We start from the raw sequence: 24,205 nt of genomic DNA on the forward strand, positions 1-24,205 counted from the left end.
AATGGTCAACTAAATTGTGTTTCCAGAGTTTTTTTTTAGGGATCGTGAGGTTCATGGGGTTCCAGATCATCACCAGTAGGATGTCAATGTGGGGCGGCTTTCCTTCTTGAAGAACTTTTCTCATCTATTTTTGAACTTTTTCGGTGGTTTTCTCTGAGAAAAACTAATTTTTGTGGCGGTCGGTCTCTGTCTCTTTGTCAGAATTCAGTTAGAGACAAAGAGACAAAGACCAGCCACCACAAAAAGGTTGAGAGAACTAGTGAATAATTTTTGTTGTTATACGTGAATTGAGAAGTAAATTCACAATTAGTTTCAATTTCAAATGATTATTAGTGCATTTCAAGGAATATCAGCATAAAAGATCAGGAAAGTTATGTTTTATGAGTTCCAGTAAATGTTAAGCCTCGTTTGTAGTGTGTCAAGAACTGACTTGGCTATGAATGAGTTTAGGCGTCTGTGGACCTTAGTCGTAAGTGTGTCCAGCACATAAAATATTTAGGTTTAAGAATGTAGAGCGTATGGCCTATTCGACACATGTTAACCCAGTCGACGGCCATAACCCACCAGCCCTAATCCTTTATTACTTTGACACGCCCAACCCCTACTATCCTTATGGGTGCTGAAAGATTGCTTTGGGGCTCTTATTGTTACGTAACTGTCCTCAATCTTCAGTGAGTGAGCATCAGTTGCCGTGGACGGTTCACTCTCATGAAGTGAAAAATAGGTGGCACCTTCAGTTCTCCAATGTCCTTCTATCGTTTGTATTTTTATTTAGGTAGGCCCCATCAGGGCTTACAAGAAGGAGGAGAAAATTTATCAATAGAAATTGATCAACGGATATGGTTCGGTAGCTTTTAGCTAGTCTAAATTGAAACATGGGCTTTGCCCTGGTTATGATTTACTCCTTTTAACTCCTTAAGGATTTAGTAATAATCTATGTATATTCAGATAGATTATATTTAGATATATAATGTAAAACCAGTTTTTAAATTCAGAAATTAATTACCCAAACTCTCTGAAAAAAAACAAAATTATAAAAGCATAAGGATATTATTGAATTTTGTACTCAATCAATACTAAATCGATATGAGCGTCATGAGCTCTAAGGCTAATACATCCTGATTCGTTCTTCTCCTAAATGTCCTGATATCCTAAATTAGCAATCTTCATACAATTAAACTTTAGCTCCAATCCCTAAGAAGCTGTTATATTATTTGAGCACCTAAAGACATATCAATTTAATATAGAATTAATATCCCATGGAAATCACAACCCTTTGAGGGTCTTCCTGGGTAATTTGACCCTCTTTAAGGAAATCACTCAAAGTGGCAAAATAACCCAAGTGTAATTTAACCAGAAGGTTCACAATAGATGTAGGGTGTGGGATGGTAAAACTCTATTTGCAATATGCTAAAATTATTTCACTTCATTGCTCTCCCACCCACATCTTTGTATATAGTTTTGTTTATTTAAGTTTGTGCACAAAGTTGAGTTTTAGAAAATCTCGCTGCCTAAAATGTGTCAACATTGAACCTTCTCTTTCACTCTGATTCTATCTTGGGAAAACTTCTCGATGCCACTATCTTCTCCTGAAACACTTTTGTTAATCGTCTTGTCTCTCCATGTCTTCCCTGGAGAATGATGAGACAGGCACTCCGCTGTCTATTTGCCTTAAAAGCTCCTTTTCACTCTGATTTTCTACTTCAATTTCAACAAGATTGTATTGCCCTTTAGTGTAAGATGGTATATATAACATGGGACACATTTTCAGCAATTAAACACTCTTTTCACGAAACACAAAATACTCAATCGTGTGTGAAACAATTTGTCATTGTAGACGTTGAATTATGAAAGCATTTTGGTTTTAATAGCTCTAACTCTATAACAGTAAGTAAAGCAACATTCCACGGAATCTCCACGAATTTTCCCTGCACCCACTTGGAAAATTTCATTGATATGTCACGAAAGATATTGGAAAATTAGTCATGAATAGATCAATTTGTTGTACATGAGATTTTTAACGTTGTAAAACTTTGAATGCATTTAAATCAGATTTGAAACTAAAGTAGTGGGACATATCGAAGGAATTAAGAGTGAAATTTGTGAAAGAAGGAAATTTTCTTATTTAAATTAAAATTCATATTAATTTCGTTCTGTAATGATTTGCGTAGGTCTCTTCCATTTCTTCGCACTGAAAATTTATTCAAATTAGATTTATTTTAATTTTATGCTTAATAGAAGAAGATGAGTGCGAAAGATTAGTAGGGGAATGTACTATCCCTTCGAACGTTCATGCCTTTTAATAATGTGAATTTCTTTTATTTTTCCTAAGAGAATTACACATAATTATCACGTAATTATCATTAAATTGATAATAAGCTAACTAATATTTAATAAAAATGTGCAAGTCACTTTAAAACAAATCACATTATTCGAAGGTGTGAACGTTCGAAGGGAGAGTACTTTCCCCTACAAAGAAACGATATTTCGAGGAGAAAAGCTTATATGAATTTTGATTTCGTGAAATTTTCCTGATCTAAAATGAGTCCCGGAGCCACTGAATTTGACGATGATTGCATTAAAATTAGGCATTAAAATACCGTTCGGAAAATTTGCTAACTCTTGCTAAACATAAACCAAAAATTCTCCAAATATTAACCTGGACTTGTCTAGGACCTTAAGATCTTTTAATGCCCTAGACTAGATAGTACTTACGGCTTAAGCCAAAGGACTTCTAGAGCTCCCAACTCCTTTCTAATCTAATGAGTATAATGTTAGATGAAAAATAATGACAATATCCAAGATAATAGACTAACTAAGAACTAAGTTGAAAAAAAAAGATGTTGTAAAGAATCATTTCAAATCGAAAAATTCGTTAAATTTCGAAAAAAAGTCCCCTTCAAACAGCCATTGAAGAAGACACGTTACAGTGTCGAAAGATGTGGATCTGGTACTTAGAGGTTTGTGGGAATAAGCCGACGTTAATTGCAATAAATACTAGAGAAATCCGGAAGTCGTCGGAAAGAGACAATCACTCAGGGAAACACATCAACTATCTCCAGAGCTTTCGGCTCGGTCTCCAAGCCTTCATCAGTGGTTAAGTCTCACAATTTTTTCACTGAGACTCGTTCAGGGTTTTGGTCAGGATTACAACAGGGCATGAGAGGGAACGGGGGCACTATTCTTACACTGTCTTTTTTTAAATTTTTTTTAATATTTGGCACAATTTTTGGGTTTTCCTCTTCGTCTTGTGTCTTGCTGAGAATTTCTCTTTGTTAACACTTAGCACACGAGTGTAGACGAAGAAGAAACCCCAAAATAGTGCCAAATATTAAAAAAAAATTAAAAAAGACAGTGTAAGAATAGTGCCCTTGTTCCCTCTCATGCCCTGTTGTAATCCTGACCAAAACCCTGAACGAGTCTCAGTGAAAAAATTGCAAGACTTGACCACTGATGAAGGCTTGGAGACCGAGCCGAAAGCTCTGGAGATAGTTGATGTGTTTCCCTGAGTGATTGTTTCTTCCCGACGACTTCCGGATTTCCCTAGTAATTGTTTGAGGTTTTAATTTTGGATTAAACCACCTCACCAACGCTCACCGGAAGGACAATTTTTTCCAGAAATAGCAGCATAAATACCTCATTGTACGTCGGTTCCCCTACTCGAAATTAAGTCGAAAAACGGCTTAGTGGGTAACTGATGGGAATATTCCTTATTTTGATTATATTATTACGTTAGGGGAATGTAGTCATGGTTCGCACAGAGTGAACCTTCAAACGATGCGAATTTTCTCTTTGTTTGCAAGGAGCTGACTTACCATTTCTCATCTCGTTTCATGAGCTTAATAATTACCTATCTTATGGCTAAGAAATGGGGAACTAGCTCTTTGCAAACAAAGAGAAAATTTGTGTTGTTCGAAGGTTCACACTGTTCGAACCATGCCAAAATTCCCCTAAGCCGTAGGACTGTCTAGCACGTAACGAATCCTATCTTTTCTACATTAATCGGCAAATACGCTCTCGAACAAGTTAGGATATATTTTAACTTTGAGAAACTGCTTTTAGAAATAATTTCAGGAAATTTTTATGTATGATCTGTATGATCGAAATGTCCAACAAACCTCTAAAATACATTCAAAAATTAGAAAAGAAAAAAAACCCATAATAATGTTTTTTTAGATAGTGTTTTTACGCATTTTACTTTGTAGTGTTAAATTTTAAAACAAATCTAAAAAAGTTACGCAGAAATCCCTAAGAATTGTATTATATTAGATGTACCTTAGGGAACTCTCATTTAGTTCTTCTGAAGACTTCTATATCGTCTATTGTGGCAAATCAAATTGTTATTTCTATAGATTGCTATTTAGAAATTTCCCTGGCATTCCCGTACAATTTTATGATATTCACCTCTTTGGGCAATTTCTACTTAATATTTTTCTTTTAAAGAAAATTACAAGATTTTGACAGATTTTGTGGTTCTTTAAAATTATTTTAAATTTTATTTTCCATTCATTAAAGAAAAATTTCTACAAGGTTTTCCACATAGAAATTTATTGATCTAAAACACAATATATTGGGTTGATTTTACTCCTTTTACAGTTAAGCCACTGTCTGTGAAAATCGTAGAGCCAGCTAGTTCATTAGTAGCCGACAGACGGTATGAGGTCCTTTGTGAGACAACAGGTTCACGCCCGAATGCTATTATTACGTTCTACAAAGGGAAGCGCCCGCTGCGACGAACAAAGGTATGTTTAGATTTTTTTTAAAGATAATTGCATCACAAATCAATGCTCTTTTCCATTTTTAGAATACAGATAATTCCAGTCTCTATACAAACAGCTATTACTTTTTCAAATAGTCCATTCTTTTGGTATTAATTATAATTCTCTTACTCTCCTACTTTTACTTACAAAACACTGAATAAATTTCATCTCATATGGAATTAATTGCGGATAAAGTAATAGTGATTTGCGTTTTTTTTCTTGTCTTACGAAGGAGACAGGCAAATGGCATTAAAGTTAAACGCGAATCATCAACTAGGAGTTGTAATTTAGCCGGCAGAGCCAAGAGGTTAAATGGACATGGAGATTAATATCCTCAATTAACCCTAAGTGCTGAATCTCAATTATCTTTTCTGTAATTGTATTCAAAACCACGGATCCACTGTCACCACCTCATGCCATAGTAAAACCGACACTTCAACTCTCGTCACATGAAAACCTCTTAATGAATAACTTGGGGCTTCTGCCAGGATTGGGATGGGTTTTGTGAAGAAGCAAAACCATGTACAAGTCCAAAGTGCTATAAGTACATAAAATTACATTTCAGCTTGACACAATCTCAAGAGACTGAAGCAAAAGACTGAATGTTTTGATGAGAAAATTAAAGATTCTGTCCATATTTCATGGGAAAATTGTGCTCTTTTAATAAGATTGCTATTAATTTGAACGTGTATCAACAGGTGAAAGAAAATACTTTATTTATGGAGAAAAAGAAAATTTTCAGACAATTTTAATTTGCCTTATTCTAGTTCCAGGGGAATTACCATAATTAAGTTTAGGTCGCAGTTTATGAATTTGTATTGCTACTAAATTCAATAAATCGGACAAACTGAAAAGCACATTATGTCTACTCGCAAATTAGGTTTAAATGAAAATCTGAATTACTTGTAATTAAACATACTAACAGGTATAACTATAAAGCGATGAAGTTTGATTGAAACCAAAGAATCATAAACTTAATTCACTATGTAGTTATTTGGATCAGTAACTGTGTTAACTACATTTGCTTTGTGTATACATTCTACATTCGATGCAAACGTAACTCATCAATGCGTCGTTTATAACGAATGCAGTCACAAAGCAAATGCAGATAGCATAATTGCTGATCAAACCGACGCGCCGATGTGTTACTGCATATGTCTTACAAGCAATAGGGTAAAGGCTCATAATTTTGTCCAGACTGCTTATAAGCATCGATGTTCCAAGTTTGAAGTGCGATATTTTCAATACTAATTGACTTTTTTTGTTACTCTCTTTTCAGAAGGATTGTTTAGAAAAGTCATCACAAAAGCTAAAACTTCACGAAATTTCGAGGAAAAACACCTGTCCAAAATAAGGAGTATCACCTCACTGGTGAATGTCTTAAAAAATTTCCCATTTTTCACACGAAAAATCTAATTCATAAGGCAAATATCAGTTCAGGTCAAATGTACAAATTGCTCACATAAATTACTCAAATTGCTCACACTGAATTTTCAACAAAGCATTTTCAACTCAAATCATATTCAAAATTTAACGTATTTAATGTTAAAATCTTCCAAAAAGTACAAATATTTAGATAGAATTCATTATTCATCAAATATTGGATTAAAAATCTATAATTTTAATCAATTTATTTTTAGTGTTCAATTTTATCCTCAAATTGTCCAAAATAAGAAACTGGACAAAATTATGAGCCTTTACCCTACAGTGATTTTTTTCTTGTGAAATAACTTTTGTTCATTTATAAAGTGTTATAAATCGGAAATATTGTATTAGGTGAGATTCTTAACAATCTCACCTACTATAATCCTAACAAAATTTCATGTCGTCCGATCGACCTCAAATTTGGCCAAAATGTGTTTCGCCACTTCCTGATTCCGAATATATATGTGGCTAAGTTACGTTCCCGGCCGGCCGGCCGGCCGCTCTTTGGAGCTTAATAGCTCCTAAACTAAAAAAGATATCGACTTGCGGTTTTCGGCAAAGGTTATATATCGGGTGAAAATTGCAACTTGGTGCATAGACCCCCCACCCCCCACCCCTCCTTCCGCCATTTTGAAGACCCCCCTTTTTTTGTTTTCTCAATAGCTCCGCCCCTATGGCATTCAGCGGACTCAAATTTTAGTATGTTATAGCTGGGCCTTAAAGCTTTCCATCAATACCAAACTTAAGGTCCCCCGAGCCCCCTGACTCGAGCTATAAGGGTCCAAAAAAAATTTCTTAAAATGGCCATAACTCCGGTTCTAATTGTCAGAATTTAAAAAGTGAGGGCTTTTTGGAAAGCTCTCGTGAAATGCCACTTCTCCTTCTAACATCGCAAGTTCATAAAACCACCGCTAGGGGCGCTTTTTTTAAAAAGAAAATTTTTAAATCTTAAAAGTTAAATAACTCAAAAATTCCATTGTGCATCGGGCTGAAAATTTAGTATGTTGTAGCCGTTGATTATACCTATCAAACAAAAAAAAACCTTAAGTCGATCCATAACCCCTGACCCGAGCTATAAGGGGTCAAAGTTCGAACATTGACCGGCCTCTATCTCCGGTTCTAACTAACATAGCGACCTAAATTTTACCTTTTTAGTTTCGTCTCGATGAGCACTTTCAGATGGAAGTTCAAAAAGTCACCACAGGTGGCGCTGTGATAGCGTCAAAATTCATCGAAATTCAAAGTCACTTTTCTCAAAAACGGCATTGTGCAAGTTAATGAAATTTTAGTATGTTGTAGTCCAGTCTAGGACGTTTCCAAAATGGTGCGTATGTGCGCTGTGGTTTCAATAGAACCGGAGATATGAGGGGTCAAAGTTCACGAAATTCAAAAAATCATATCTCCGGTTCTATGTGACCGATTTTGATGAATGAGGGCTTAAACGAAAGATCTCACCAAATGCTACAACTTTCTAGAATATTTGAACTTCGTGGGACCAACACCAGGGGCGCCACAGTCGAAAAACCAATTTCAATATCACATAACCTCAATTATCTCGACTGTCGCTGAACTGATTTTGATGATTACTTCGACATAATTGTAGAGCACATTTGTCTCTACATTTCGTCCATACATCATTTTCCGCTCAGACTACGCTATCACTCCGATTTTGCCGTTTAAGTGTGAAAAAATTGATTTTTCCAATAATAACGCTTTGAAATCACTCAGATGCCAATTTGACTGCCTCTACTCCACCGAGACACTTAAAATATGGGTTTAAATGGAAAGTCCCGCAAAATACAACAATTCTTTGATTTAGTTGAAGTTCAACAAATGACTACTTGGGGAACTCTGGATGAAAAAACGAGTTAAGAAACAGAAAACCTCGCTTATCTTGGCTTCTGAGTAGTCGATGAGTTCAAGTTCGACGGCAAAATCATAGAGAACATTCTGGTCTACATTTCACCCATATAACACTTTTCTGTCAGTTCATCCAAATCCTTGACATTTTGGTTCAAATACAAAACTTGTATAATTTCACGAATTTGATTCAAGATAACTGAATGGCGTCTCCCTACTTCAGCATCAAATCGAATTTGCATGCACTCCGAGTTAGCCCACGTTAAGAATCTCACCTACATAAGCCGGTTAGGATTATCTGTCCCTTTGATTTTTTGACAGTCTAATTGGCGTTCATTATTCATAACCAAAATGTATTATAATTTTATTTGCTATCCATGCATTCACTATCATTTTCGTACAATAGACAAGACTCGTCCAAACCATAAAAGCAAAAATCATGGCTTGTATCTTTGACATTGTTCATTGAGTTTATTGTTTGGTTATAAAAGGCTCCAGAGAATATATAGATCATCGTCTTCCTCAAACGCATATAAAGTACAATATGACGAGGAAGACAACAAAACAGAGAAAGCAGTAATATTACAGTAAACAAATTCAATTATGTGTAGGGCATTATTGCTTCTAAATACAAACTACATTTTTCATTAAGAAAAGGCTCATAGAGTGAAAGTATAAGTATACGGCTGCATATACTATAGAAAAGCAAAGTGTCTAAATTTTGCAGAATGCTCACTCTCTCTACCACTATAAGATAATACTACAGGGGTTCCCAGGATTATGCATCTAAATTGATTATGCAAACACAAATATGTATATTTGCCTACCATTGGGATATATTTCCTGGTATATTTTTTTAACACAAAACCTACCAAGACCGATTAAATTGACCAATTTAAAAACTTTTTAAAATTAACACATATTTAAACCATACAATGTCGCTACCAAACTTTATGAATTTCTCAAAATATGCATGTAATATATTTTTCAGTGTTTAAATTTTAATTTTTTTTCTCTTTTCCAAGAAAAATTTGTTAAGTATCTGACCTATACCGCGGGTTTGTCATTTGACCTGAGCTAGGAAAAACGGCCAACAACGGTCGGTAGGTTTAGTGTTAAAATATTTATTTCTAAACGTACGCAAAAAAATTAATTTTGGTATAAGCATTTCTTAGAGCTAGAAATAAAAATTGACCAAAAATTGCCACCGAACATTTTTACCTATAATATAGGGGGAAGTGGGGCTACTTTTAACTATGGGGCTACATTGTTATACGATTTTTTCGCATATTTATAAAAGAAACTGGGTTTTAACGTGATAGCATTTGGATAGACAAAACAATTGTGGATCTAAATAAAAGAATTGTAAGGACTAGCTCAATTTACAATTAGGCGGAAAAATCATATAATAATGTAGCCCCACAGCTCAAAGTAGCCCCACCTGTCCCTACGGCGTTTGTGCAATTTACTTAAAAGAAATTTTACTAAAATTCCATTTCGCGCGGCTGCCTTTCGATCCCGAATATATAACCGTAATCCGAATATGTCCGTAGTAATTTACAAATTTTCATTTCCCACATCAGTTTTAGCTAAGATTCTTTGCAATCCCATTTAGCCAATAAAGGTGATTTTTTTAAGTTTTAATAAATATTACAAGAGTATTACAACATCTTTTACGCAAATTACTACCGCCAAAACGTTCCAAGGAAGAGTTTTTCTTGCCTGTACCATAAAAAAAGATTGCAAGGCGTTCCAGCTTTGCAGAATGCCTGAACTCACTTTTTCGCATGATTTTTTAGCCGCATACCGGTGCAAAAAATCACAAACATATCATTTACGAGTATTTTTTTTAATCATTACCATTTAAGACCGATGTAGCCGAATTGGAAATTTCAAGATCTTTTCAAAATATCCAAATTTATGCAAGTGGGTTGAAAAATAGAGACTCCAGCGTTGCGTAAACAAATTGGTTTGATAGAGACAGAAAAAACGTCTCGAAATAATGTTTTTTTTTTGAAGAGGTTGCCGAGGATTGGAAATTTATATCTTTTACGGTTTACCTTCTTGCCCGGAAACAAGTTAAAAAACTGACTATGTTCTATCTTTGCGTTCGAGCGGTAAAAATTAGACATGCCCCTTATGATCAGTACGTTATGATTTCTAAAGCAATAATTTAGTTTGTAACAAATTTGTTTAGGACAAGAAGTAAATGCAAATTGTTAAAGCAGCTTGTAGTTTAATTAAAACGTGTGATAGATTTTGAAATTATTGACGTTAACTCTTTCGCGTCATTAGGGTCATATATGACCCGGGGAAAAAACAATTTTTTTGACTATTTACATTAATTTAAATCTATCGGTTTGTGCACGACATCATAAGGATGTAAGATTCTTGTCTAATTTTCTCAAGACTCCAGATATTCAGGAAAAGAAAATATTTGAGATCAAAAATCACGAATTTCGAACTTTGTGAAATGACTTTTCTTTTTCAAAATTTGTTATATTAATTTATTTTTTTCAGCAAAAAGTTCTTTTGAAACACAAAATAGAATATCCAAAGATTGTATATTGCATATTTTGATATAATAAACTACTCTCAATTTTCCAGAAAAGCGTGTAGAATATTCCGGGTCATATATGACCCTATTGTCCCCAAGGATAACAGTGTTTTCGTCCCAAACCTATAGCGAAATGTAGTTGGGACATTGTTTTTCTTTGTGAAATGCAGGTGGGACATCTTGCTCCTGGACATTTCATCTTATATCTGATGAATTATAACATATTTTGCAATATTTTAGAGTATTCTGCAAGCGTCTCATATTGTGCAATTGTATTGTGTGTGAATAAATATGTGGATAAGTTTATTTTTGCCAAATACCACTCAAAATATTGTGACAGTGACTCTTCAAGGGATTACCAGGAAGATTCCTTGAACACCAGGAGTACAGTGTTCATCAAGACAATCCAGTTTGCCGTAGTTTTGGCCAAATTAATAACAAAATCCAGTTCACGGTGGAGATTGAGAAGGACGGAGGCATCGCATACCTGGACACTTATGTAACGAGGACAGACTCTCAACTAGACACTGTGTGGTACAAAAAGCCTATAGCCTCAGATAGAATGCTATGTTATCTCTCAAAACACCCTCTACAACAAAAAATATCAGCAGCTATAGGATTAATAAAGAGGGCACAAAGACTCACAACCACGAACAGAGACAGAATAAGGAGCATGGTTTTCACCAGGTTGAGAGTAAATGGGTTTCCACCAGGCCTTATTAATTCACTATGGACCACTCATTCATCAAATCACCAAAACAACAACATGCCAGAGAATGCTGCAACAAATGATGACGTCATCTACAAATCACTCACATACGTTCCGAAGTTGAGTGACACAATACGTAAGATACTCCAAACAGAGATAAAAAATCTAAAAGTCACATTCAAATGTTCTCACAATACTGCACAAATGTACACGAACACAAAACAAAAATTGAACCCATCCATGGAAAGTGGAGTGGTTTATGCAGTCCCATGTGAATGTGATAAGATATACGTAGGCAAAACCATTCAACGGTTGAAAGACAGAATGAAACAACATCAGAGAAGTGTGAGAACAGCCATGAGGAACAGAGAGGAACAAGACGCGACTGCACTTGTCACACACTCAAGGGAACAGAATCATCAGTTTCGGTTTGAGGAAGTGAGTGTACTGGATAGATGCAACCACAACAAAAAACTTGAGACTCTGGAAGCATTACACATATACCTAAGCAAAGCTCAAAACGTCAACAAAAAAACGGATTCTCAATCAGTCAGCACGATATACCCGATATACTCATCGATACTAAATAGAGTCAAACACAGACACAGAAGCCCAAACAGAGAGGAAGAAATTTATCACAGCTGTGATGAGGGCTAACATCGATCAGCTGATCAGTCTTTGTTGGATGTTGTCGGAGAAATTGTCTCTCGTGCAAAGTCCGAATTGTGCTCAGTGTAACGATTTTTGTGACAATTTTTTCCCCAAAATTTCTATGTAAGTCTCGCGATCATTTTAGTTATTGTTTAATTCATTGTGTATTCTTAATGTTTTGTAAAAAATTGCAAATTGTAGACCTGAAGAAGGAGGAAAACCCCTCCGAAACGTCGGCTTAAGAAATTAAAAGGAGAAAGGAGCCAAAGGTCAATACCGTGTTTCACTGTCCCTCATACTCAGTTTACTGGCCGAAAACTATCTAGCAAATTAATAACTTCAAACAAAAAAAAAATCTTAAAAAGCCCGTGATATAGATTTTGAAAATGGTATGTACACTTCCCTTGAGGACAATAGGGTCATATATGACCCGGGGTTTTTCCGAATTTTCACGCAATGGAAATTTTTTTTCCTCTGAGAACTATTATATTTGATCATAAAGCATTAGGAAAAACTCAATTTTACATGAATTCATCTGCTGAATAAAAGTGGGACGCGAAAGAGTTAACCACTAAGTTATGAATTTTTCTACAACCTGGTTTTAATTTCTTTTCCAATATTGGATTTGATTTTTAGTTCAACGATATCTTATTCATCTCATTCATAATCGTTTTTGTCGAATTCGTAGCTTTACGTCTACCGTCGTCTTAGCAACGACACTCCATTTCAAAATGATTTTGGCAAGAATTTATAAAAAAAAACTTTATATTTAGAATACAAACTAAGATTAGTAAGGAACTTGCATGTATTAACATTATAAATGTAGCCTCTTTTATTATTTGCTTAATTGGCAGGATGAAAGCAAGAATGGCACAACCATATCGGAACTGAGCTTTGTGCCATCAGTGGAAGATGATGGAAAGACGGTCACCTGTCGAGCAGAAAATCCAAATGTTACAGGACTGTTTTTAGAAACAACGTGGAAACTCAATGTCGTCTGTAAGTAGGAGAAATCTATTTTTATTATATTTCCGAAAGACTTTCATTGTAGTTTGTAAATATTCCATCTTCTTCATCGTCTTGGACTATCCTTGTTATGAATCTGTAATTAAAGATGGGGGTGTTTCAGATTCAGACTGAAAGTAAAATATTGTGTAATTAACATGTCTAGCAATGGTCACGAAATTAATTTCCTTATGCTAACGTTTTTCCCTTCGCTCTTTCCTTGTCGTTTTTTTTTTAGAATTTTCACTGTGTTTATTCTGTTTCAATTTATGATTATTCATAAGGATTTTCCTGATTGTTTTTTGCTTTTAAATTTCCATCCCATACATCTTCATGTTTATTTACGTCCCATCACACACAATTTCTCCGCCCGATACTAGAATAAATTAGTTTTGAAATAAACAAACACAAATGTTGAGTGATTAATAATGTGATTTTTGGATGTATGTTCCAACCATTTTCACAAAAGGACCATGAATTTTAAGCAAATTATTCACATTCGTGCACAGATGTTGAGATTTAATGAGGAGGAAGTGATAGGAAAGTTTTCCTGAAACATTTATTTCAAATGTTTTTTTTATCACATTGCTTTTCTATAATATAAAAAATCATCAACTCTAAAATTTTCTCAATAAAAAAAAGTTTTCTAGGAAAACATTTTTATGATAATTATGCCCTGTCTAAAACCAAAAAAAGTTATTCATTTAATGCTTAATGATAGGAAATTCCATTTTTAATTCGATTTAAACTATAAAGTTGATTTTTGTTTGTTCTTGTATTTTTCTAGCGTTCATGTTTCTGGCTTCGAGCACTTTATATTTTTCGGATAGTCTTTTAATGAACCTGACCTATATTTTTTAGGAAATGTGTGACGTAATACTATGTATTTAAATATATTGTCATAGGTTAGAATAATTAAAGGACGTAATAAGAAAAATATTAATTATTCGAAGCCAGAGTGTGTGCGAAGCTAGAAAGCCTTCCTTTACTGTTCTTCACGTAAGCATCGCACAGCTAAAACTTCCTTATAATTTTATGTATTAGTTCAAATTTAATTTTGTCACAAGGGATATTTTTCTAAAAAAAATTAAAAATGAGATATAATAAAACGTTAGCAGACAATAATAATAATTTTATTGCTCATTTGAGTATAAATGAATATATATTTTTCCTCATGTGCTAAACTCAATCTAGAAATTCGAAATTTTCACTATTTTATTTGCAAAAAAAGACATAAAATAGTTCTGTCGTTTTTTCAGCTTTCTATATGTAAAAGTATAATATTATGGATTATATTTCCATGCTTTTGTCCAGTGGAGTGACATTAGCTCTGAAAAATGCGACCAGTTTTAGTGTAAATTTTTTCCTGTTTTCGTACACATTTCTCGAGATATTTCCAAAACTACGTAGGTTGCCAATTTGGGGTTTTTGGTTGCCTATTCTATATTAAATTGGCTTTTATTTTGTATTTATATTATTTGCTAATTCATTCTACAATTACAGAAAATAGCTAATAAACTCAAAAGTTTTTTCGGCACGCTAGAAACATATGGGAAACATAGGAAACATCATGCCACTGCTTTTGTCTATAATAGTTTTATTTTATTAAATATACTTATAAAGCAATAAAATAATACTACTAATACTATACAAGTTAGAATGCATAATTTCTAAACATAAACTCTAACTCAGTTCATATTTAAAATTGTGTTCCTATATAAGTACATAGAATTTAGATTTATTTTTTTTGCTGTGTTTTGAGGATAAAATACATGCCGAATTGAATAATTTTGTGACTCTAAAAGCATATTTTGAGTGTATTTTCAATTTTCATGACTCTCGAGCTTTTTTCATCGTTCAACAAATCGTAAAAAAAATCATCCTAAATACACGCCTGAAAAGGAAATATAATGGTTAAAATTCTGACTTTTGATTCCCAACGAAGCCAAGGATATTTATTATGCATGCCAAAAAGGAGCACTGTTAAAGACTTTTTTATTACCTGCTTCTCATTAATGTTGCATTTTAAATTAGAGATGATGCCAATAGATTTAAAAGGTCCACCGGAGATGAAAGAATTCATGTAAATGATTATGTGGAATTGACTGATACAAACTGAAAATGGATTTGTATATGATTCTATATACATTAAGGAAAAAAGACATAATGACATTTTTATATTTAACATTTTTCATGGTGTTTTTAATTAAAACTGTGAAATTTGTCCAAAAGGAGTCGAATGTCTGAGAAAGTTTCACATTAATGTGTCTGACAGAACTTCTGGGAATTTTTAAGAAATGAATGCTATTTTGCGAAATAGTGTGCTTCAATAGAGAGTAAACTGAAGCATGCAAATCCTCTGTAGAGGGACATGGCAACGTTTATACGCTAAAAAATAATCTTAAACTAATCTGGCAAGCAGAGACCTACAAAATTGTTTTTCCTTCCTTCGTAAACTTATGTACCTATTATCGTTTTCATTGGTTTACAACAAATTTAAACAGATTCATAAAAGTTAATATAATTAAAATTCTTATTAAATAAATTATACTTTCTCATATCATTTTGAAAGCCATTCAAACTTATCAGGAATTCCCAGGCCCTTCTAACAAACCTAAACTTGCTCCAACCGGTTGAGAAATATTCAATTACCAGGTGATTTTTAATTTTGATTTGAGAGAAAACATTGTAAAAGATATGACAAAGCGTCCCAGCTTTGCGGAGTGCTCGAACTCACGAGAAAGAGCTACTCGTATATTATCATTTCGCATGCTTTTTGGATACATACCGCTTTACTACCGTTTCAATTTATTGATAAATTTAAAAAAAAAACATTCAGTCCAGAAATAAAAAAATCTATAAGAAAAGTAAGTTTTACAATATTTTATCATAAGTAAGAACGAACAAATAAAAAAGTAAATCCGAGCAAGGTATTTATGGATATATGTATTACCGATTCACTCGATTAAGTCTAATACAATCAGGTTGGAAATTTCAAAATATTTAAATCGGTTGAAAAATAGGCCCTCCAAAGTCGTTTCATCTTCGAAAATTCAATATCAAATTGATTTTCGAACATAGGTGTCCAAGGAGGAAATATTCCTCTTGGCTGCCACTAAAACATATTCGAATACGAAAGAAATCCAAGGAACCGTTTTCAAAATAAACCAAAAAATATGGTTTTGGTGGGGAAAGAGAGGGGTGGGGGGGAGAAAAAAGACTGTCCTAGATATTGTTGACTTATGCGGGAGTCGTCGAAGACCGGAAGTCGATATCTCTTGTTTGGCCTCTAGCCATGTCACAAGTTGAAAAAAGTGGATTATATAACCAGTCTCTCTTTGAGTTCGATAAGTAAAATAAAACTCAATCTGTGCTAAACTCAATCTGTAGGAGGAAGGTTTTCCATCAGATTTTGTCGCATTAAGGCGAGCCCTTCCTCCTGGTGGTGACCAAGACTGGAAGACATGGAAGTCGTTTGAGGGAATCGTTTGAGAAGCGGCGTAGCGCGCTCGAGAAACAACAGAAGACGATGGGAATTCTCCGAATGTGGCACCCTATGTGACTGTGGGGTTATCCAAACCACTCCCCACTTGTGTGTTTGTCCGTTGTGCCCTGCACTGTACGGAACAAGGGATTTGTTGTAGGCAAGTCCGCTTGCCATTGGAGCATTACTTCTCTTTTAAAATATTATCATAATACCGGCATCAGACTGGAGATTTAGCCCAGTTCTCGAAAGGCCTCAAAAATCTAAATAACAAACAATTTTGTTAAGTTTTCAAAATCTATTGGATAATTTGCCCTTAATATCTTATCTCAAGCAACAACTTCTTCAAAACTCTTGCCTAATAAGGAATTAGAAGCTTTAAACCATATGGCTAATCTTCAGATCTGAAGCCCGTATAACGGACACTTTATCCAAAATCGACTGCGTCTTTGAAATATTCCTAAATAACGCCCTCTCAAAGTCAAAGTTTGAAAAAGATACCAGAGAACGTATTTCTCAACCGATTGAAGAGGAGGAGGAAGATTTGGTTTTTTGCGAAAGGTCTTAAATTCTGGACATGTTTGAACTAACATCAACCGGAAATAAATCGGCAACATATCCTGACAAAGTCGAAACTTTGGTTTATTTGAATCTGCAGTCGAAAGCTCTGGTGAAAATTGAGTCTTTTTCATTTGAGAAGAAGACAATCTTCTGGTGAACACCGGAAGATACAATATCCAAATGTGAATTATTTCGTTCATGAACTTGAAGTAAATCTGGATTATTTTTAGCGTATAAATGAGTACACTATTTACAGAAATATTGTGCAAATAAAATGACACTGGAAATGCAAAAGTACATGGAGCAGAAACATTATGATGACCTTACGATACAGCTTCATTTGAAAATTGTGAAATAAATTAAATCTTATTGTTATCTTCGAAGCAGATAAAATAATAATATGCATACTTTTGTTCTCTGCAGATCCACCTATTGTGACACTACGTCTAGGATCTACCCTTTCTGCAGAAGACATTAAAGACGGAGAAGATGTTTATTTTGAATGCCACGTCCAGGCCAACCCTCAATGGAGAAAGTTGTACTGGTTGCATGATGTAAGTGCTATAAAGAATAATCATTTTTCTAAAAGACCCTGTTTCACATTTCATTTAGTCTATCTGAGATGGAATCATGATTGCATCCCCCCAACATTTATTCCACTACACTAATAGGATCCGCGTGATATGTTTTTGGAGTTTATAAATTAATTATAAATGTATTTATCCCCAGCTGTGATTAGCTTGAGTTGAAATTAATCATGTTTGAGAGTGATGTATTGAGAAACAGCTGAATGGATGGAAGATTGCGCAAGATAGCTGGGTAAATGTAAACGATATAATTCAGGGGAGGAATGTTCATTGGGGCTGGTATAAGGGCGGGGTAGGTTGGGTGGCAATTTCGATTGTTTCCATTTGAGGGAATCCCTGTGTGACTTTAAACTTGTTATTGTTATTCTAAATCTCGAAGGGTAAATATGTGATGAGATTTTATTTTAATTTAAGTGCTTTCCGGCTTAATAATGTAACGTATATGTAACATCCTCAGCGCATTTGACAGTCACCAAAATCAAATTTCAAACCACCCCATGTTATTTTACATTCGCATTAGATTGTAATTAGATGTTTGAAGTATGAGCTAAAGTTTCAATTTAATTCTCAATTCCATACATTTTCGCAGTCTTACTTCAACCATTTTGATTGACTCTCACGTCAATGGCAAAGAGATTAATTGTTGCTTGTCTTTTCAGTCACATAAGCCTCATTTTATTCTTTTCCATGCTCATGTTTCATTGTGGAGTATGGATTTCAGGAATATTTTAAAGAATTAAATTTCACAGGCATTATGTGATTCCTAAAATTCCTCAGAATGAAAGAAGAAAATTCAAATTAAGGTCTCAAATGTTCTTTCAGGTAAAAGTCTGACTTTAAGCTAAGCTTACAGCGTGACGTTTGATATGTCTTTCGAGTCATATTTGTTTAAATCGGCATTAAAACTCATTAAATAAACATTTCAGTGAATTTAATATAAACCCTTTTAATATAAATTAAATATTAATAATTTTATAAATAAATTATTACACTGAATTCAAGACTGATTTATTTATTAATACATTTTGTTTTGCAATATTTCACGATTTTACGGAGCCTTTATCTCCAAATAGGGTGGATAGACCGAATGATGCCACTGCCCCATTCAATGCCACCATGAATAAAAGGACATTTTTCCAATATTATAATGTTTTCGAATTACGAAATATATGCAACAATCACTATTGTATAAATTTCATAATTCGAAAATATCGTAATTTTGAAAAAAACGGCCGGCCGGCCGGCCAGCCGGCCGGCCGGGAACGTAAAATAGCCACATATATATTCGTGATCAGGAAGTGGCGAAACACATTTTGGCCAAGTTTGAGGTCGATCGGACGACATGAAATTTTGTTAGGATTATAGTAGGTGAGATTGTTAAGAATCTCACCTAATACCCTTTCTTTTCAAAGTGGCATCAAATGGGGTAATGGCATCATTTGGGGTATCCACCCTAAAAAACACGAATTTGTATAATTTTAAAATTCAAAAAATTAAAAATAAAATTGCGTCCTGGCGTTTGTAGATTTTGCTGTTTTTTTTTGCATATCCTCTACTAAATTAAATGCCATAGGGGGAAGTGGGGCACCTTTGAAACTGGGGCACCTTTAAAATTGGGATTATTCACCTATTTTTATTTAAAATTGAGCCTTATCGTGATATAATTTAGCTTCTCAAACTGTTTGTGCAGCTAAATTATATCACGATAAGGCTCAATTTTATTTAAAAATAGGTGAAAAATCCCAATATCAAAGGTGCCCCACTTCCCCCTACACCTTAAGATATTATTATTAAGATTAAGATATTATTTTGTCTTCTTCACCAAAAAAAAATACGTTTTTTTATAATTTTTAATATTAGAAAAATAAATTTTGCATAATGGTGGTTCATTTTATTGGTTAACAGACCACAAAAGCACTTGCAAAATTTTTTTGTAAATTCTTTTTTATCAGTAATTGAGCTTAAAAGTTGTACCATGTGTCTTATTATTTTATTTTTTTTGTTGAAACACGCAAGGGGTATCGTCATAAATCAGCTGAATGTGATTAAATATTTCATATTTCCAAAATATAACTCTATAGGGGAAAGTGTTCATGCTTCGTTCGCTCCCAAGCTTCGTTACGATTACATTTTACCTATTTATTTCGAAATATAGGAAAAAAATAGTCATTACGAAGCTTGGGATCGTACGAACTATAGGTATTTTCCCATACAAGGATTCTAGTAATATTGCGAAATACTATGGAAGAGACAAAAAAACTCTATCATCGCCAAACATGGTCCTCAAAGTGAGAAACGAATTGAAGAAAATCAGCGTCGAATCTGCAGACAAATGGTCCGTGAGATGCACATATCGCGAATAACCACAAGACGAAGATTGGAAAAGAACGTCAATGAGAAACATTAAAACTTCCATAAACGACACGGTTCTACCGATGCTTAAAAATAAGTTATGCTCTGATAGAGTGAAATCGTAGGTTTTGCTTGATCGTTAGAGGCCAGTTTGCCAAACATCATCTTCTTTTATGAAAAAAATCTTACAATTTAACAATTCGTCAACAAAGATAATGATCGAGTCTACTGGAGGGAAAGGCCATACTATAATTTAAACATTCGCATGATGACCGGAAGTCAAAGACTATCGTTTGATGATATAGACAAACTTTCAAGATGGTAAATAAAAGTTTTACACTGGATTTTTAGACTGTACCTTCCAAGTGAATGGTAATGAGATGAGTATCGGGAAATTGTCCTAGAAGAAGTCCTAATGCAGTGCATATTAGAAAATTTCGGTAAAAGATATTAGAAGTTCCAACAAGATTCGGAACGGTCACAGAAATTGTACGCCAGACAAGATTAGATTTAAAAAAATGTTTTGTTCTTCATTTCGAGCACACATTGACCTTCACAGTAGCCGGATACAAACCTGCACGACTTCTCTGCATAATGGAGCATTTTCTTGCCAAGGTCAGAAAAAAATACCAAAGTGTTGATGAGCTTAAACCAACTCTTCTTTGTGAATGGGTTACTATTTCGAAAACTTACGTTCGAGCAGCATGCAATGCATTCACAAGCAGACTTATACGGGTTTCAAACCTAAGGCTTTACCATATGGCTTAACTGTTATAATTTCTTACAAGTCAAGATACTTTGGAAAATTTAAGATAGGATTGGATTATTACGGACGAATGACCAATTAGGTTATGAAAGAACAAAAAAATTGGTCGCCATTTAGGATTCTGAGACTATGACTCTGGTCTGAAAACCGCTTTAGGGTCATAAGCCGTATAAAGATGGTTACGTCGAAAATTTCAAATAGATTCTTAAATTTTGAAATATTTTTGACTTTTTTCTCCTTTACGCCAATAAAGTTCATTTGGAATTTTAAAAAAAATATACACCAGTTTCAAAAGGTTTAGGTCAATCGGGCCATCTTGTATTCTGATTCTATTCAGCCGGAATAAAATGGAGGAAGAAAAATTTAATTAAGATTTAAAATATCTCACTGTTTTGGGCAATATATACATTTTGATTTCAATTTTGTATATACTGATCAAGTTTCAGTTCCATACTGATCATTTTTACCAAAATAGTGGTCATTCTGATACAACCTTAAAATTTCCATATTTTAATTTTATTCTTGAATCATTTTTTAACTAATTCAAGCTGTTCAAAATAAAAAGTGTCAGTAAAATAATCTGGCATTCATCAAAGACCTAATTTATAAAATATTATGCTTAATTTAGTCTTATTAATTTATTAAAATGTATACATACATAAAAAGCAATGAACTCAAAATCGATTGGTTCAATTTTTGTTTTAAACTAAATAGCAAAAAATAACAAAATAACAAAAAAAAAATAATGAAATACAACTTAAAATGAATTACATTTGAAATCGAAATTCATTAAAATAATTGAATTGTGAATTTCAAAATTAAACTACAAAATTTAATTTTGTACTCTTTTTATGGAATCTACTGCATAATTAACCGTTGCTTTTGAAATTTTAAAGATAATTTAATTTAAAAATTACAAGGTCTCTTAAATACTTCCAAATACCTTTACAAAAATAATAAATTTACACAGCTAAAGCATACTAAAATAATACAATAAAAAATAGATTTAAAGTTACTTAAAAGAATTTAAAAGAAAACCAAGAAACTTAGCATAAGTTTAAGAAAAAATTAAATTTTTAAGCTATTAAAACAAAGAGAGGAACATTTTTTTTCCTATTGTAATTTTCAAAATTTATAAAAATTTCAAAATTACATTTTGATGATATATCTTGATAACTATGCAAATTTGTAGTAGGTTGGCATTTTATATCCTAAAATATGCCACCAATTTGCATAGCAATCCTTCAGAAATTGAGTGTTTGCATTGAGTAGTAAAGCTTTGAAGTGCATGGGTGAAATTAAATGCCTCGTCAATTAGCACCTAATGAAATTGTCTCAAACCGTTTGATATGCCGCCACTCAATTTCGACATTTTGCCGTGGTTTTCCCGGAATTTCAAAGTGCTGGCATTACTTCCCTGAATCCTTCAACATCCATCCAGCTGATGAGGGCACCGCGTGTAATATAGGGATGAAAATATTCATTTGAACGTTGTCCGGAATTGCATTTAATATTGTTTTGATTAATGTGAGAAAAATCTTTTGAATCAGGGCGTTATCCTCACTCACAATGCATCCGCAAGGGTGATAAGATCCAACCAGAGCTTAGTGCTGCAACGCGTGACCAGGAGTTCGAGTGGTAATTATTCGTGCAGTGCAGTGAATGCCGAGGGAGAGACTGTGAGCAATCAATTATCACTTCGTGTGAAGTGTAAGAAATTTCAAATTAATAATATAACGAAAATTTTACTCTAAAATCCTTCAATGTATCCATTCAGATGTTCCTGTCTGCGCCACGGACAAGGTTATCATTATTGGAGCATTTCGTGGAGAGAATCTCAATATAGTGTGCGAAGTGGAATCAGATCCACCACCAAGGTTTTAACACATTGAACTTTGTACTACTTTACAATGTCGTAACTTTTGCACTGAGATCATACATTTTGCACAATGATTGTGTTTTACTAATATTGTAAGCTCCACCAAACCATTTTTATGTCACGCCTTTTCAAAAGCTAAAATTTAAATTAGACCACGCCCCTAAATTTTTTCCCAGAAAAGAAAGGGCTTTTCCATGCCAAATTGTAAAATTTTTCTAGAACTTCCAGCAATACATATTTTTTGAAAGTTTTCTAGAATCTAAATAGTGCGTATAATAGTTTAACGACACTTCGAGTGGGCGTGGCCTAAAAAATTCTTCTGTCAGTTATTATTTTTTTATTTTGAAATGAAAAATTCAAGGTGACATTAGACATTAAAATAAAATATTGAGTATTTAAATTTATTCATAGTCTTTCAGTGTCTTAAAAAAACTAACTCAAAAATTAGCCACACCTCTTTATACCTAATTTAAAAGAATTGCAAAAATAATATTACAACTCAAGATCTGTCAGTCTGACAAGCAAATTTGTGGAACATATTGTGCAAAGGGGAACGAACACCCCGTAGAAAACCACAGCTTAATATTAATTTTCTTTACTTTATTGTCTAATGAAGTTGTCATAAGGTTTAGGTAAAACTAAGTTCCAAAAACATTGCAATGTTGTGTTTTTGAATCATTCAAATTCTGATGTAAATTATTCTTAATATTATTAATAATGTTTGCCTTCTTTTCACAAACATTGTTCGTAACATGATCTCTTTCTCTTAACGAGCATTTCTGCTTTTACTAATATTTGTTCGTAAATTTTCGTAGACACATAAAAAATGTTAGTAAAACTTTGTCATTTGTTCGTAAAGTTTGGCCAAAAAAAACAAACATTTACGAACAATTGTTTGTAAAATAATAAAAATTACTCATCAAGTAATCATATTGCGAATAAAATTTGTGACAAAGTACAAACTTTTACGAACTTTTTTGTGAATTATACGATTTATGAGTATTCCGTAAGTCCCCAGTGGGAATTCACAAACATTTACGAACAATTTTTACAAAACATATTTTTCTGTGTATGTAATAAGGTAAGAGAAGTATATATCGGCCATGTACCTTGTATCGGCCAGCTTGCAGAAGATATCGGCCACCACGTTAAAAATGAATATTTAAAAATTACTAACTACGTTTTACCAATTATCTAATACAAAATATATTACGTTTGTTCATATATGATCTTCTGAATTAAGTTTTTCGTCGACTTTTTAACAAAATATAATTATTCATCTAATTAATTGAATCACTGTGTCAGAGTCTTAATCAAAAAGTAGCCATTTCTCAAATTCTTATGATTTTATACTAGAATTTCAGTGACACAAAATAAGGAATTATACCTTATTTAAATTATTTACGAAAATGTCTGAATAAAAAAAATACTACTCAATTATTCTACTTTTAGTATCAGAACACTTTTTAATTGTCTCGCTACGCATAATTAGAATTAATTTGTTAATTGAGAGGAAGTACGTTTTGTTCCAAGTACAGAGCTCACCGGCCATTTTTCATCGCATTTCGATGTCATGTTCGCGAGCAGTTGAGGTTATATCGGTAATGTT

General features: G+C 33.5%; 1 protein-coding gene across 1 annotated transcript in view; it reads left to right on the forward strand.

Moving 5' to 3' along the window:
- LOC129805226 (nephrin-like) overlaps window positions 1-24,205 on the forward strand; it is a 164,904-nt gene that overhangs the window by 121,467 nt on the left and 19,232 nt on the right. Inside the window, exons 8-12 of the mRNA XM_055852999.1 lie at window positions 4,597-4,742; window positions 12,817-12,961; window positions 17,436-17,566; window positions 22,268-22,427; window positions 22,495-22,594. Of these exons, the coding sequence (XP_055708974.1) occupies window positions 4,597-4,742; window positions 12,817-12,961; window positions 17,436-17,566; window positions 22,268-22,427; window positions 22,495-22,594 (682 nt within the window). The remainder of the gene's footprint in view (window positions 1-4,596; window positions 4,743-12,816; window positions 12,962-17,435; window positions 17,567-22,267; window positions 22,428-22,494; window positions 22,595-24,205) is intronic.

Source organism: Phlebotomus papatasi, chromosome 3 (assembly GCF_024763615.1).
Source record: "Phlebotomus papatasi isolate M1 chromosome 3, Ppap_2.1, whole genome shotgun sequence".
Classification (NCBI taxonomy): Eukaryota; Metazoa; Arthropoda; class Insecta; order Diptera; family Psychodidae; genus Phlebotomus; species Phlebotomus papatasi.